Source organism: Pteropus medius, unplaced genomic scaffold, assembly GCF_902729225.1.
Source record: "Pteropus medius unplaced genomic scaffold, Ma_sr-lr_union100, whole genome shotgun sequence".
Taxonomy (NCBI): Eukaryota; Metazoa; Chordata; class Mammalia; order Chiroptera; family Pteropodidae; genus Pteropus; species Pteropus medius.
Window position 1 is genome coordinate 1,517,715 of NW_024344378.1, and position 15,209 is coordinate 1,532,923.

General features: G+C 56.7%; 1 protein-coding gene across 6 annotated transcripts in view; it reads right to left on the minus strand.

Moving 5' to 3' along the window:
* Window positions 1–15,209, minus strand: part of PITRM1 (pitrilysin metallopeptidase 1) — a 39,440-nt gene that overhangs the window by 6,084 nt on the left and 18,147 nt on the right. For 3 of the 6 annotated variants that reach the window (XM_039870975.1, XM_039870976.1, XM_039870977.1), the window contains 11 exons: window positions 7,255–7,371; window positions 6,026–6,158; window positions 5,176–5,296; window positions 4,997–5,073; window positions 4,635–4,800; window positions 4,304–4,404; window positions 3,120–3,240; window positions 2,466–2,537; window positions 1,907–2,019; window positions 1,103–1,228; window positions 235–380 (listed from right to left, as the gene is read on the minus strand). In XM_039870975.1, coding sequence (XP_039726909.1) covers window positions 235–380; window positions 1,103–1,228; window positions 1,907–2,019; window positions 2,466–2,537; window positions 3,120–3,240; window positions 4,304–4,404; window positions 4,635–4,800; window positions 4,997–5,073; window positions 5,176–5,296; window positions 6,026–6,158; window positions 7,255–7,371 — 1,293 coding nt within the window. Of the gene's footprint in view, window positions 1–234; window positions 381–406; window positions 979–1,102; window positions 1,229–1,906; window positions 2,020–2,465; window positions 2,538–3,119; window positions 3,241–4,303; window positions 4,405–4,634; window positions 4,801–4,996; window positions 5,074–5,175; window positions 5,297–6,025; window positions 6,159–7,254; window positions 7,372–15,209 lie in introns of those variants that run through there. The other 3 variants (XM_039870979.1, XM_039870980.1, XM_039870978.1) reach the window with 3 other exon arrangements.

Below are 15,209 nucleotides of genomic sequence, written 5' to 3' on the forward strand. Positions count from 1 at the left end.
ATGAGCCTCTCTCCCCGTGGGCCAGGGCAGGACGGTCTCGGCCACCACGCTGCCCGGGGCCCTCACAGCACACACGGGCTCAGGGCGTGGGACGCGAACCTCTCCACGTGGCAAACACGCTCAGTCAAGGTGGACGTTGGTGTGTGACAGGCGGGAGAGGGGACGGGACCCAGGAACTCAGCCTGGACCTGCTGCCGGCTGCGCTGACACCAAACCCGTCCTTGCTGCCGATACCTTTGTCTGAGGGCGCCACGGGCGCGTCCACCATGGAGAACACGGCGAGCTTGGCCTCGTCGATGTCCTGCTGTGAGAACTGCCCAGACTGGGCCCAGCCTGAGGCCTTTGCGAAGGTCTGCAGCGTTTCTGCTGGGCACGGGTCCCTAGGAGACCCCGAGAATTGGCAAGTCACGTCACCAACCGAGAGTGAGCAACACCCAGCCTGATGTCACAGCCTCGGCACGTCCTAGCCATTCCTAGTCCTACTTCAGGGGACAAGGCCGCGCGCTGGAGATGCACACCCAGCCAGGCCCCGGCCCCTGCAGGAGAGGTCAACCCGCCCGGCCTCATGCCAGCGTGGGCCACGTGGCCTCTACACCGTCACTGAATGCAAACGCGTGGAGAAAAGCTCAAGACAGCTAACACAAAAACCGCCACTTGTACAAGAGCACCCCAAAGACGCGAAGTCACCCGTGACTGGGCCGGCCCCCAAGCCCTCACCATCAGCGGACAGAGCTGCAGAGCCCTCTGTCCTCACCCCAGATGGCGCTGGACGTGCCTGGGGTGGACGCTGAGGAACCAGGGAACAACAGCCGCTCTCCCTAGAGGCCTGGAATGTGTGTCCTCAGGCGAGGGCCACAGGAGACCGAGGACCCCTGGGGACGCCCAGGAGCCCAGAGGGCGTAGGGCCCCGGAAAAACGCTCCTCACTGAACGCCGGGCTCACTCAAGGCCAGACGTCTCCTGTGTCCTCTTGCCGCCCCTGACACCAAAGGACACTGCTGGTGTGGCTAAGCACTGAAGAGGTGGGGACGACCCTGAAAGTCACTACTGACTTACCAGAGCCAGGCTCTGTCCACACGACCGAACGGCCAGAGAAAACTCACCTGTATGAGTAGAAAGTGAAGACACCGCTATGGCTGAGCTTGGCGCCTCCACCGTACGCACCTCCCTTCTCTCGAATCTCTGTGTGCAAGAATTTAGCCGTCATCAAACGTGCCAGGATCTTAAGACTGAAAGGAACGATTAAAGGACGCCACGTCACAAACAACGTGGCTGGCAGGCAAGTGTCGTACACGACGTCCGGTGACCCAGAAAAAGTGAAAACAAAACTAAAGCGACAGGCGCATCGTGGTCCCAGGGGCAGCACTGGGCCGCGGGGCCCGGGTCTGAGCCGTGCGCCAGTGCGCGACCCCACGTTGGCGTGTATCTGTGCGTGGGGAGCTCCTCCCTAGAGCTTGCTTCGCTGTCGGGACGTGTGTGTCCGGTTCTGCTAAAGCCCCTGATGCCCTGGAGGGAAGAGCGTGTTTCTAGAAGCATCCGCCTGGGCCAGCAGCAGTGGCACACACAGTGACCGGTGGCGTGAGCACGCATGTCCATGTCCCTAAAGGTGGCTGTGTGCCTCAGCGGGCCCACGCCTGGCGCCGAGCGGGCATGCCTGCTCACCCTCTGCGGTTCACCCTCTGTGTTTCTCTGGAAAGTTCCGCTGTGCTACCTGAGATGCACGCTCACTGCTGGGAAGTTCTCAGACACATAAAGGGCAAAACACAAAGGCCCGAGCACAGGGGCGGGCCTCCTGCAACCATGCGGCGAGCTGACGGAGCGACGCAGTGACTGCGCACTGTGGTCAGCTTCTGCACGCATCTCCTGGGCCCCGCGGCAGCCACCGCGGCCTGTCACAGCCCTCGTACCTGGCGTGGTCTGGGTGTGTGTACGGGGCGGTTCGCACACAGTCGCCGACATAGCTCACGGGGAATGGGAGCAGGAGGTGCGTCTTCACCGGGCACGGCTTGAACGTGGGGTCCTGAGGAGGGAGATGCAGTGCGTCACGTTCTCAAGAGCAGGACACCGAGCCGCACGTCACTCCACACGCTGAACGCAGATGTCCAGTCCCCACCGGGGCTTCGCGTGTCAGCATCGTGCGGTGCGGATGCGCCGTCCCGCCCCAGCTGTGTCGGTCGGTCACGGAGCGACAAGGAACCTCGTTGTCCCCTTTCCTCCAGCAACGAGAGACGCCGCCTGCGACGGGCCACACCGAATGCCCCAACCGGCCACGTGAGTGGAGGGGACTGCCCAGCGGAGGTGGCAACACCAACTCAGCCACAATAAGTGGAGGCAGAGGGACCGAGGTCCTCATGGCACCAGCACGAGAGCCAGACCTCCGCTGTACTGGCACCTGTCTGGCCACCCACAGGCACGGACTAGCTGGGGACGGCTTGCTCTGAAGTGACAGGGACTGTGTGAACTTACCGTGATCAACTTTCTGACGATGTGGGAGCCGCTAAGGCACGCACTGTCCCCAGGACCATTAGGCACAGGTTTCTGAAAATGAAGCATTTCCAGGAGCGATAACACAACCCCCAGTGCTGGGGACGGCCCGCCGCGGATGAGGGTGTGCTCAGGCCTGGGCTCCGCTCATGGGTTTCCAGACGATCGCAGACCTGCAGCCTGCCCCTCCCACGTGGTCGCCCAGCACAGACGTGGCTCTGCAGGCAGGGGGGTGGTCCATGGGGACAAAGGCACACGGCTGTGACAGAGGAGATGGCAGCGTTGGCCTGTCCATGAGCAGCACAGCTCTGCGCCCGCTATGCGCTGGTGCGACCCAGAGCCACGTCTGAGCCATTGCTCACGGACAGCCTTGCTGACAGCACTGAGCCCGGTGCTGCCAAGTCGCCGTCCTGGCTGTCACAGGGGCGCGTCCCAGGCCTATGTCCTTCCCCATTAGGTGACCGCAGGCTTTGGGCGCCAGTGACAACCGGGGCGCAGGCCAAAAGCAGGCCTGCAGGTGTGAGCGCCGCCCACGGGCCGGCACCGGGCTGCACCGAGCCCTCCCGCGCCGGTCTGGCGGGCAGTGGGGACCCCAGCGCCCGCACACAGCGCAGCCCAGAACCCCACGGCCCTCACCTCCACCACGTGCGGGTGCGCCGGCTTCCTCTCCGTCGTCCTCTGCTCCAGGCCTGCCAGGAAGTCCCCTACCACCTGCTGCACCTGCGACAGCTGCCCAGGGGCCGCATTCACCGCGCACCTGTTTGGAGAGCCGCACACGCACAGACCCATCAGCCGTGAACGGCTCAGCGACTCGCCACAGCTGCCTGAGGCGCAGAGCCAGAAAGCGTAATGTGCTGCCTTTGAATAAAGCAATGCTTGAAGACGTTAATGAGAAATGGCAGCAAAACGTGAAAGTAACAGCCGATGCTCGGCACAGAGCTTCGAGTGTCAGAGAGCCGGTCACATCGCCCAGCGGGCGTGCCAGCTGGCAATGGCCGTCCACACGCAGGTGGCGTTTGCGCTAAATTCTGTGGTGAAGATGCAATGAGACTGTCTGCTGATGACGCCCAGACTGACTCACTGGGAGACTTACATGTCACTCCCTGTCCAGGAGGGACAGCCGCAGCGTGGAGATGTGACACGGCCATCTCAGTGATCAGAAGCTGAGCTGCCACCGAAAGCCCACACACGGCACGGCCTGTGTGACTGCAGCCTGTGCGGGGCCAGAGCGCCACCACAGGATGGCCCCCTCCTCTGCCCGACTCCGAGTTCACTTCAGGTGAGCTGACAGCGGCACCATGAAGCCACGCAATGTGCCCAGCAGTGCTTCATGGAGGACAGCGAGGGTCCCCTGGCTGCACCCTGAGGCGCCGCGTGTGCGGTGTGGGTGCTGGCGGGAGCCTGCGGGCAGCTCTGGCTGGCCCGACCTCGGGGCACCCCTCCTTTCACCGTATGTCTGGGGCACCTGCCGGTGGTCCCCAAGGATGGCCGGGAGGTGTGGACTCCCCACATACGCCGCATTATGGTGGCGGGGGGGGGGAGGTGCTGAAACACACCAACTGTCACCTTTGAACTCCACGCAGCTGCCTGCCCATGCCTCCAGGTGGGCCTGGCCACAGAGCGCCACGGTTCACTGCTGGGCGCAGCCACGGGGCGTGCGGTGAACCCACCTCGCAGGCTGCAGGCTGAGCCGGTAGGCGACCTCCCCACCTCCCCCCACGCTGACGGAACCCGGGACGCTTGGTTCCCACGTGACGGGACTGTCACACGCCCGTGACAACGGGCCGGGCAGCAGGAATTCTGGTGCCCACGCGGCCTACCTCATGTTCTCGCGGTCCAGCATGTAGTCCTTGATGAGCAGGAGCTTGCTCAGGACGGGCCGGACATCCGCCACGTCTGCAATGCTCTTCATCAGCCTCACCTGAGCCAGAGGGACCGACACATAGCGACGGACACCCCGGTGCAGGGGACCCCGCGCCCCTCCCAGCCCGGGGCGGCGCTGTGCTGCTTGTGGGGGGCTGGAGGAGGAATGAGGGAGCTCGTTCAAAACATTTACTTCCTGTGAAACGTGGTCACTTAGGGAGCTTTCCTGAGAGCTACCCTGGGAGACCCGACTGACCCGGAACAACCAGCGTCCCCTCCACCTGGCACCTGCTCCATCCCGCTGAAGGTCTCCTGCAGGTCCCCCGCGGGTGTCAGGGTCCTGCTCGCTCGGATGGATGCGTACAGGTGTCCTGAGTCTGGGACCCCGTTGGACAGGTCCTGAGCGGCCATCTTGACCAGTACTCTGAAATACTGTTCTTCTTCGAAGCGCGGGCTATGGATACAGAGCGTGCTAAGCTCCCAGAGACCCCTCCAGACCCCCCCAGACGCCTTGCATGTCGCGGAAAGCTTGTCAGATGTCGCAAGCCAAGGAATGCCCAGGAAATCAGGCTCCGAAGCCAGCAGCCTGCGAGACCACAGCCGCCCGCCCAACTTGCGCCCAGGGCCAGCGTCTCCAAGCTCCTAGTCACCTGTTGAATATCTCACCCCACAGGTGCATCATGTCCTGCAGGTTCCGATCCAGACAGAAAGATGAAAACAGCACACCCTGGACCCGGGAAGAAAAAGGAAGAAATGAATTATGACAATTTAAAAGGAAAATACAGACACCGAAGACAGCCCTCTGAGCGGCCCGCGACAGCAATGCCACCTGCTCATAGGTGTCCAGGTGCGAGCTGTCGGGGAGCACGTGTGGCGACACGGTGATGCCGCCCGTCTTCAGCTCTATCTGCTGAGCCTGTTCCCGGTAGTCGAGGACGCCGCAGCCCAGCCTGGGGACAGGAGAGAGGGCTCCGAGTCACGGCTGCATGAGGTAACCCCAGGAGTGCAGCCCGCCCCCCCATGCACACGGCAGGGTGTCCTGCCCAGGGCTCCTCAGCACGTCCCGACCCCCGAGCCGCCGCCCCAGGGCCGGCTGTCAGATGCCTCCGGAGACTCCCCTCGTCTGTCCAGTCAGAGCATCCGACAGACCACCTGCTCGCTTATTTGGTAGTCTCGGGGCGACATTTGGACAACAAGCCTTTCTGCATTTTTAAGAAAGCCAAAGGTCACACCAGCGCGGATGAGGCTTCGGTAGGGTCTTCTGCAGCTCCCGGGGAGAACGGATTCAGGCCGAGGCATGTGACGGCCCAGACATCTGCTACTGGGGCCGACAGGGACCACGCCACCAGCATGGCGGTAGAGGCAGGCGCCATGGCTGTGAGCCACCCTGGGCCCACGGGGCAGGTCCCGTACGTGGGGGCCCTGACACATAACCGCCACCGTCACAGCCTTAGAGACCCGCCTCGCGGGAGGCGCCTCGTAACCTGACACGCGCGGCTCAGAGTGCTGCGAGGCTGTGTCTCAGTAAGAAAGCGCGACTGTCACAAGCAACGTCTCGCACACACGCTGCCCCTGCACACTGGGACGCAGCGAAGCGAGACGCCGACGGTGGTGCTGGACACGCCCCACGCCGTGCAGAGCGCACCCCACTGCAGATGCCACACCGCCCTGGGCCTTACTTGGTGAGGACCCTGCAGAGGAGTGGCACGTAGGGCCGGAGCTCGGCAGGCAGGGCAGGCAGGCTGCAGAAGGCCCGGACGTAGGCCACGCCGTTGGTGGGCTGCACACACGACTGCACCGCGACGTCGCCAGCTGCGGGGACAGGGCGGGGCCTTCAGACGCTCCCCAGCCGTGGCTGCGTGCCCTGGTGCGGGGTTTAACCGGGCTGACGCTCTGCTTCGCATTTCTGGCAGCTGTGCCTTAGACACCCTTCCCGGCTGCGCCCTGGTCCCGGGGAGATGGACGGTCCTCGTGCTGAGGGACGACGGCCACCCACCATGCAGGCTGCTGTGCACCCTGCCCCCCTGCTCCTGAGACAGGTGACTCCACGCGTCACCCCGCCCGATGATACTCATGTGCCCCGACAAGACCCCCTGGTCCCGACGGCCACCGTGCAGCCCTGGCACAGAGTGTCTGTGCCCTGCTGGCACCCCGGCTGCCTCAAGGGGAGGCTCTGTGCACTGCATCTTTACACCCCAGCCCAGCATCCCAAGGCAGCAGAGGGCCCGAGGCCCGTCAAAGACACTAACGACCACTGACAGATCCCGCCTGTCAGTGGGAGGTCGAAGGGTCAGAGGTACTCACCCCAGCTGAGGTGAGGGGGACACCCGTGACCCAGCAGTGGGGGAGGGGCGCCTCTCAGGGGCAGCGAGCTGCGTAGCACCTCTGAGTGGCACTAGGCATCTGGGTCAGGGAGGGCAGCTGTCTAACCCCTCGGGGCCCCGCTGTGCCTGATGGGGACACTGTCCCGAGAGGCCCCATGCCTCCCACCAGAAGCCAGCACCAGCAGTGATGCTGGGGAAGACCTCTGGGACCAAACACGAGATGCCAGCGCCTACAGCTCCCTTCCATCCCCCGGCCTTGCCGGAGGCGCCGTGTAGCCTTCCCGGGCCCCTCCAGCTGTGTCATCTGTCCTAGTGATGAGCTGGGCGTGTGGCCGGGAATCCAAGGGCACCTGTGTCCTTTGAGAGCCAGCTGCACCTCATGCAGCCACAGCAGCATCCAGGCCTGGACTCCACAGTGTGGGTCACAGGGCCTGTCACAGTGCTCGGAGCAAAGGACACCCCCACCCACCCCAGGGAGAAGCCCGCTGTCGCTGAGCGCGCCGTCTCAGGAATCGTGAGGGCAGGCAGACGTGGGAAGCAGTGGCTTCGTCCGCGGCTGGGCACCGCAGCTGTACAACACTGACCTGCCAGGGCCACCTCCAGCTCCGTGCAGGGCATGCTGGGCTCGATGTCCGACACCTTCAGCGCCGGCAGACAGGATGCATCCTGAGCCTCGCTCTGCTGAGTCTGCAACTGCAGCCCTAGGAAGAAGGGGCATGGGAAGGCGGGAGGCCCAGGGCACGTCATCCCCGGTCACTTCCTGTCACTTCCTGTCACCGAGGCGCCAAGGCACTGCCTGCCCAAGCAGTGCACGTACAGCGCAGGGCATGAGCGCCCCCAGTGACCGCGGAGTGGTTGGCTCCACCTCCGGGTGCCCTGGGGAGATGTGACTTGCTTTTCAGGCTCGTGAACCTTTTCTTGCTTGACTGAAGTTCAGCAACGTCTGTTACTACTTATTTCATATTCATTGATCTCGATAAAATGCTTGTATAATCAGGTTTCACGAGTCATAAAAATGCTCGCACGCCCACGTTTGAGGCCTGCTCCACCGCTGTGACTGGAGGGGGGGACCCCGTGCCTGCCTCCGCACAGACCGCCCGCTCAGCAGGGAGGGCCCATGGCTCCGGGGGATCGGCCACAGCAGAGTGGCATGCAAGTCAAAGCACCGTCAAGCACGCACCTGCGTCACCACACACAGCAGCGCCCAGGGTCTGACAGGCTGCCCTGACCGCATGTCAGTGTCCCTGGGTGACCACGGGCCTGGCCTCTCACACAGATGTGGGATTCAGGGCAGGCTGAACCAGCCCTGGCGCACGTCACACTTAAGCCTCTGGCGTTCATAGCCCTTGTCACCTGGTCATCAGCCCCACAAGTGTGCCGACCCTCGCCCCTTACATTCTCTAATGCCGTGTGACCCGAAGACGCCGGGGCCTCGTGACAGTCCACGGGGCCACCCCCTTTGCCCTCTGCAACACCCGCCCCCCTGTGAATGCACGGGAACCCGGCATCGTCTCTTCCCTGGCCGGGCCATGGCCTCCAGATGGCAGGGCCAGTCCCCACACACCCCAACGAGGAGGTGCTCTGGGGCGTGGAACATGCTAGAAACCCCCATCCGCTTCCCCACTGGAGCTGCCCTGCGCTCTGGACTCTGGTTCCCTCCCGGCCTGCGGGAGCCACCAAGCGCACAGCCCTGTGTGCCGCCCACGGAAAACACCTCCCCAACATGCCCTCCAGCCAGTCACTCGAGGCGCAGCCTGGTCGCCCGGGGAGCCAGGGCTTGAGCGTGGCACCATCTCCTGCACACGGCGTCACTTAGGAAGGGGAGCTGGCCATGTCTGTGCCTGGGCTGCTGCGAACGGGGGTGCACGCACACGGGGTGTGCGCGTCTATAAACCCGTCCGGTGTTCGCTGGGTGAATTCCCAGAAGACGCATGGCTGGGTGGCATGGTAGCTCTGCTGCCCAGTGTTAGGGACCCCACCGCGGTTTCCGTACTGGCTACGGCAGCTTAACTGCTGTTGGCAACAATAAGGATGAGTCTCGAGAGTCTCGCCCTACGTGATGTAAGTCAGGATAGGACGAAAACCGTGCGATTTCACGTGTATGCGGAACATAAAAAAAGTAACAAATGAACAAATAGACACAGACACAAAGATTGGTGGTTTTCAGGGATGGGAGTTTGGGGGAGAACAAAGGGGGTCAAATATATAATAACGGACAGAAACTAGACTTGGGTGGTGAGCACATGACAGACTACACAGACTGTACAGGCAAACTGTACAGCTGTATCCCTGAAACTTACATAATGTTACTAACCAGTGTGTCTCAATACGTTTAATTTAAAAATACCTTCTATAACAATAGCAAAACAAACCCAAAGCAACCCGACAGGAAATAGTGGGGCTCCATCAAACTAAAAAGCTTGTACACAGTAAAGAAAACCGTCCACAAGATGAGAAAGCAACTTATAGAATGGGAGGACATATTTACGAATTACATATCATAGAAGGGATTACTAGCCAAACTAAGAATCCATACAACTCAATACCAAAAAACAAACATTCCAAGTAAAAGACGGATAGAACACCTCAACAGACATTTCTCCAAAGAGGACACACAGATGGCCAACAGACATGAAAAGATGCTCAACATCACTAATAACCAGGGAAACACAAAATCACAATGAGACATCACCTCACACCTGTCAGATTGGTCATAAATCAGCAAACAGGTGTTGGTGAAGATGTGGAGAAAAGGCAGCCCTTGTGCGCTGTGGGAGTGGAGCTGTGTGCAGCTACTACGGAAAACGGTATGGAGGTTCCTCAAAAATTAAAATCAGAACTACTTTATGACCCAGCAATTTATCTTCAGGATAGTTATCCGAATAACATGAGAATACTAACTTGAAAAATATGCACTCCTATGTCCGTTACAGCATTATTTACTATAGACAAGATGTGGAAGCAACGTAAGTGTCCATCAGTTGATGAATGAAGAAAATACGGTATATGATCACACCAAAATCACAACCGAGCCACAGAACCACCACCCTCAAAAACCACCTGAAGATTAGCCGAACAGAATCCTATAACTAAGGACACTCAGAGCAGCCACGTCGAGACTGGCAGGAGAACAGAGACGCAGAGAGGGCAGGTCCCACTTCACACCATGTGCAGTGATTAAGAATCGGGAGGGACATTATGACTGAGGAGGGCCCCCAGAGTGAGGGGTCCCAGCCCCACATATCAGGCCCTCCACTCAGGGCTCCAGGACTGGGAAGAGGAGTCCTCATACCACCTGGCTGTGAAACCAGCGAGGACTCTGTTCCGGTGAGCTGGAGGGCTGCCGGGACAACAGGGTGTCCCCTCGAGGGGCCATGCACAGCCTCATTCGCCCACAGACGCACTGGCTCTAGGCTCCAGTGTGGGGGTGCCAGCTCGACGAGTGCCAGGGACAGACGAGGAGGAGCTGGACCGTCTGGCTCCAGGGGGAGGGCTGGAGGGGCAGGGGCAGGCAGCTCTCTTGAGGATGGATGTGCTGGCCGGCACCATTGTTCCTTTGTGGAGTCTTCCCCCGACCCAGCTGGCAGGCGCAGGCGGGCGCCTAATCTGAGTCTCTATTGACCTGACTACCACCATTTGCCCCACTCTGGTGATGCCCTGAGACCTTGTCCCTCCCAACTTATGTGCCCTGCCCAAGCTGCTTCCAGGGGCTTTTCCACAGAAACAGCCAGCCTTGGCTTATGCTTTGGACCCACCAAAATCTCTCAAAACAAAGGTCCACAAACTCCTAACAAGGAGTGTCTGGCTTTGTCCTGTACCTCTTGCTAAGTGTCCCCGAGCCCAGCACAAGTGGCAACCAGTCTCAGCTCACATTGTGACTCCCATCAGGTGGCCCCAATCCTGGCATAAGCTGTGGCCAGTGTTGGCCTGGAACGTAGCTTCAACTAAGTGGCCACAAACCTGGCACAAGAGGTGGCTGACGTAGCTCGCATCATGGTACCCACCAAGGTTCCCGCCCAGCACGAGTGACAGCCGGCCTCGGCTCACAGTATGGCCTCTCCCAAGCACCTCCAAGGCCAGCACAAGTGGCAACCAACTGCCAGGTGGCCCTAAGCCAGGCACAAATGGTGGCTGACCTTGGCCTACACTGAAGCCCTTCCCAGGAAGCTCCAGACCCAACACACCCGGGGGCTGGCTTCAGACCACACCAGAGCACCACCCAACCAGCTCTACAAATGACACACCCCAGGGGCGACTCGCCAGGCACCAGATCCCTGCTAAAGTGACTAGTACTCCCTGGTGTCACCCCCACACAACGGCCTGTCCACTGCAGTCACAGCCAGCCCTCACAGTCAGTCCCACCCACTGATGGGCCACCAGCAACTCAACTGCAACAGGAGGGCACACAACCCACACAAGGTCCACCCCTGGAGCACTCAGCTCAGGTGACCAGGGAGACTGTGCCACAGGGCCACCCTTCCAAGACTGGGAGACGTAGCAGCCCTACCTAATGCACAGAAATAGACACAAGGAGGCGGCCAGCATGGGGGGACAGACACCTGTCCCAAAGGAAAGAGGACACAACTTCAGAAAAAGAACACGACAAAATGGAGCCGACCTACCAGATGCAGAGCTCAAAGCACCGGTGATGAGGATGCTCGACGAATTTAGGGGCAGAGCAGATGAACTCAGTGTGAACTTCAACAAAGAGACGGGAAACGTCAAAACGGAGACAGAAAACATAAAAAGGGGTCAGTGAGAAGTGAGTGAAATCACTGCAGTGAAGAATACTTTAGAGGGAGTCGACTGATCCGGCGAAGCGCAGGGGTAAGAGTGATCTAGCGGACAAGGCGGCGGAAACGCCCGATCAGAACGGCAGCGAGAAAAACGCTTTCTTCCCGTTTAGGAAAATGAAGTGCCCTCTGCTGCTAGCGTCCGTTTCTCATCAAGCGCAGGGATCCTGCAAAGCCCTAAGGTCCGGTTTTCTAGGGATTTGACAGCTAAAAACAGAATGCTATAAATAGAATGACGCCATGTGTTTCCAAAGCCTGGATGTACCGGAGCGACGTGCGAATGAGGGTGAGAGCGAGCCATTTCATGCAAGCGAACTCTGGGGCAAAGGCTAGGACTTCGGTCCATGACTGTTCTCCGGGCAGACGCCACAGCTGTAAGCGCCGCTGGCGAGTGTTCTTCAGCAAAAGAGAGACGGATTAAAAAATGAGGCTAGATTAAGGGGCCTCTGGGGCGACATCAAGCATAACAACATTCACATCGTGGGGACACCAGAAGGAGAAGAGAGCGAGCGAGGAACTGAAAACCTGTTTCAAGAAATAATGACAGAAAACTTCCCTCACCCGGTGGAGGAAACAGACACACAGCCCAGGGAGCACAGAGCCCCCCACGAGATGAACAAGAAGCCCTCAGCAGAACACGTCATTAGAATGCCCAAGGTCAAAGACAAAGAGGGAACCTTCCAAGCAAGAGAAGGGCAGTTAGTTACCCGCAGGGGCACTCCCCTAAGACTGTCAGCTGATTCCTCTGCAGAAACTCCGCAGGCCTGAGCGACCGGCACGAAGTATCCAGTGATGAAGAGCAAGGACCTGCGACCAAGGTGACTGTACCCAGCCAGGCTATCGCTGAGAAGCAAACGAGAGATAAAGAGTCTGCCAGAGAAGAAAAAGTAGGAAGATCACGTGTAATTAAAGCAATAAATTAAAAGACACACAAACATGCAAGAAGTAAAAAATAATGACAGAAACAAACGCAGAGGGGGTGAGCCAAACCGTAGCGATTTTACGATGTGTGGGAAATTAAAGTACCCATTTAAAAGCCTGCTGCAAACACGGCAGGGGGCCAGGGAGCACGTGGCGATGCCCACGCAAACAGCTACAGGGGCCGGAGAGCCAGCCAGCCGAACAGCGCTGCACAGTCCCCCACACGCGGCGACGGATGAGAGCGGGGACCAGAAAGCAGCGCGACGGACGCGGTCAGAGACGGGGAAACGGCAGTTACTGCGAACACAGCAGTCACCCCTTTAATTGGAACGGGACCAAATGCTCCAACTAAGACATAGGTGGCTGATGAGGGATAAAAATAAAAAGCGACACCCAGACATACGCTGCCTACCAGAGATTCGCTGTCAATCAGAGAAAAGAGATGGAACAAGGGATTTTATACAGACGGAAATGAGAAGAAAGCTGGTGCAGGAGCGATACTTCAGCGGACAGACCAGACTTCAAGACGAAGCCTGCAGTGAGAGAGGCGTGTCACCACGCGAGAGGCATCGCCCCGACAAGCGGGGACAGCTCTTGTTAAACACCTACGCACCCCGCACAGGAGCACCCAGATGCACAGCAAATCCTGAGGGACATAAAGGGCCAGCAACAGTAAGAGTCCTGGCAGGGGGCTGTAACAGCCCACTGACATCAGTGAACATCCACAGGGAAACAGTGGCCTTAAATGACGCTGTTGATGTCAGACTGACTAAGTTGATGTATTTAGGACATGTCACACAAAAGCAGCAGAATACCCATTCTTTTCAAGTGCACATAGGATATTTTCAAGGACAGACCACATCAGGCCACAAAACAAGTCTCGATAAATTCCAGACGACTGAAATCTTCTCAGGCATCTTCTCTGATCGCAATGGTCTGAAACTAGAAATCGGTCATAAGAAGAAAACTGAAAAACACACAAACACACGGAGGAACAGTGAATGGGTAAATAACGAGACCAAGGAAGACACCAAAAGGCACCTTGAGACAAATGCAAATGAAAACACAGCGATCCCCAAATATGGAACACAGCCAAAGCAGTTATAAGGGGGAAATTCGGCAATGCAGGCCTGCCTCAGGATACAGAAAAACCTCCATCTAACCCTAAACCTAAAGGGACTAGAGAAAGAGAAAAGAAAGCCCAAAGTGAAAAGAAAGAAAAGAAAGATCAGAGTAGAAATTTCAAGAAAAAGTCTAAAAAAACAATAGAAATCATTATTAAAACCAAGAAATGGTTCTTTGAAAAGATGAATAAAATTGATAAACCTTAGCCAGAATCATCAAGAAAAAGAACAGGCCCAAATAAATAAAAATAAAAAATGAAAGAGAAGTGACAACCGACACCACAGAAATACGAAAGAATATCGGGAAATACTATCGACTGTTATGTGGCAATAAATTAGACAACCTGGAAAGAATGGATAGATTCTTAGAAACAGATAATCTTCCAAGGCTGAATCAGGAAGAAACAGAAAATCTGAACAGACCGATTACTACTAATGAAATCAAATCAGTCATCAAAAACTCCCCACACACTAAAATCCTGGACCAGATGGCTCACAGGTGAATTTTACCGAACTTTCCAGTAAGAACTAATGCCTATCGTCAAACTACTCCAAAACACTGAAGTGAAGGGAAGCCTCCCAATCTCACTTTATGAGGCCAGTATTACCCTGATTCTGAAACCAAAGACACTACCAAAAAAAGGAAAGGAAAAAAAAAAAAAGAAAAAAGAAAAACAAAAATTGTAGGCCAATATCCCTGATGAACGTAGATGCAAAAATCCTCAACAAAATATTAGCAAACTGAATTCAGCAATGCATTAAAAAGATCATACCCCATGACCAAGTGGGATTTATTCCCGGGATGCAACGCTAATTCAATATCTTCAAAGCACGTCACGTGATACACCACACAAACAAAATGCAGGATAAACATCCTGATCACGACAACACATGCAGCAGAAGCACTCGACCAAATTCGATGTCCACGTATGATAAAAACTCTCAGCAAAATGGGGATGGAAGGAACAGAGCTCAAAATAACAAAGGCCATACTATGACAAGCCTACAGCTAACATCATACTCAAAGATGAAAATTGAAAGATTTCTCTTTAAGATCAGCAACGGGACAAAGATGTTCATTTTCACCACTTTCATTCAACAAAGTAAGGGCAGTCCTCGCCACAGCAATCAGACAAGAAATAAAGCGCATCAAAATAGGAAAGGAATAAGTAAAACTGTCATGAGTTGCAGAAGACATGATTCTATACACAGAGAACCCTAAAGATTCCACAAAAAAGCTCTTAGGAAAAATGACTTCAGTAAAGAAGCGGGATACAAAATTAAAATCCAGAAATTGATTGCATTTTTATACACCAGTAATTATCTGAAGTAAAAATTAAGAATAATTCCATTTTATAGGTGCATCAAAAATATTACCTAAGAATAAATTTAACCGAGGAGGTGAAAGACCTGTGCTCAGAAAACTATAAAGACACTGAAGAGAGAAACTGAAGGGGGAAGTGTGTACCGTGCTCGTGGGCAGGAAGGAGGAACATCAGTAAAATGTCCGTAATACCCGGAGTGATCTACAGATTCATGCAATCCCTATCAAAACACCAATGACATTGTTCACAGAACTAGAAGAAATAATCATAAAATTTATATGGAACCACAAAAGACCAGAACAGCCAAAGCGATTTTGAGAAAGAATAGAATTAGAGGTATCATATTCCTTGACATCAAACTATACTACAAGGCCGT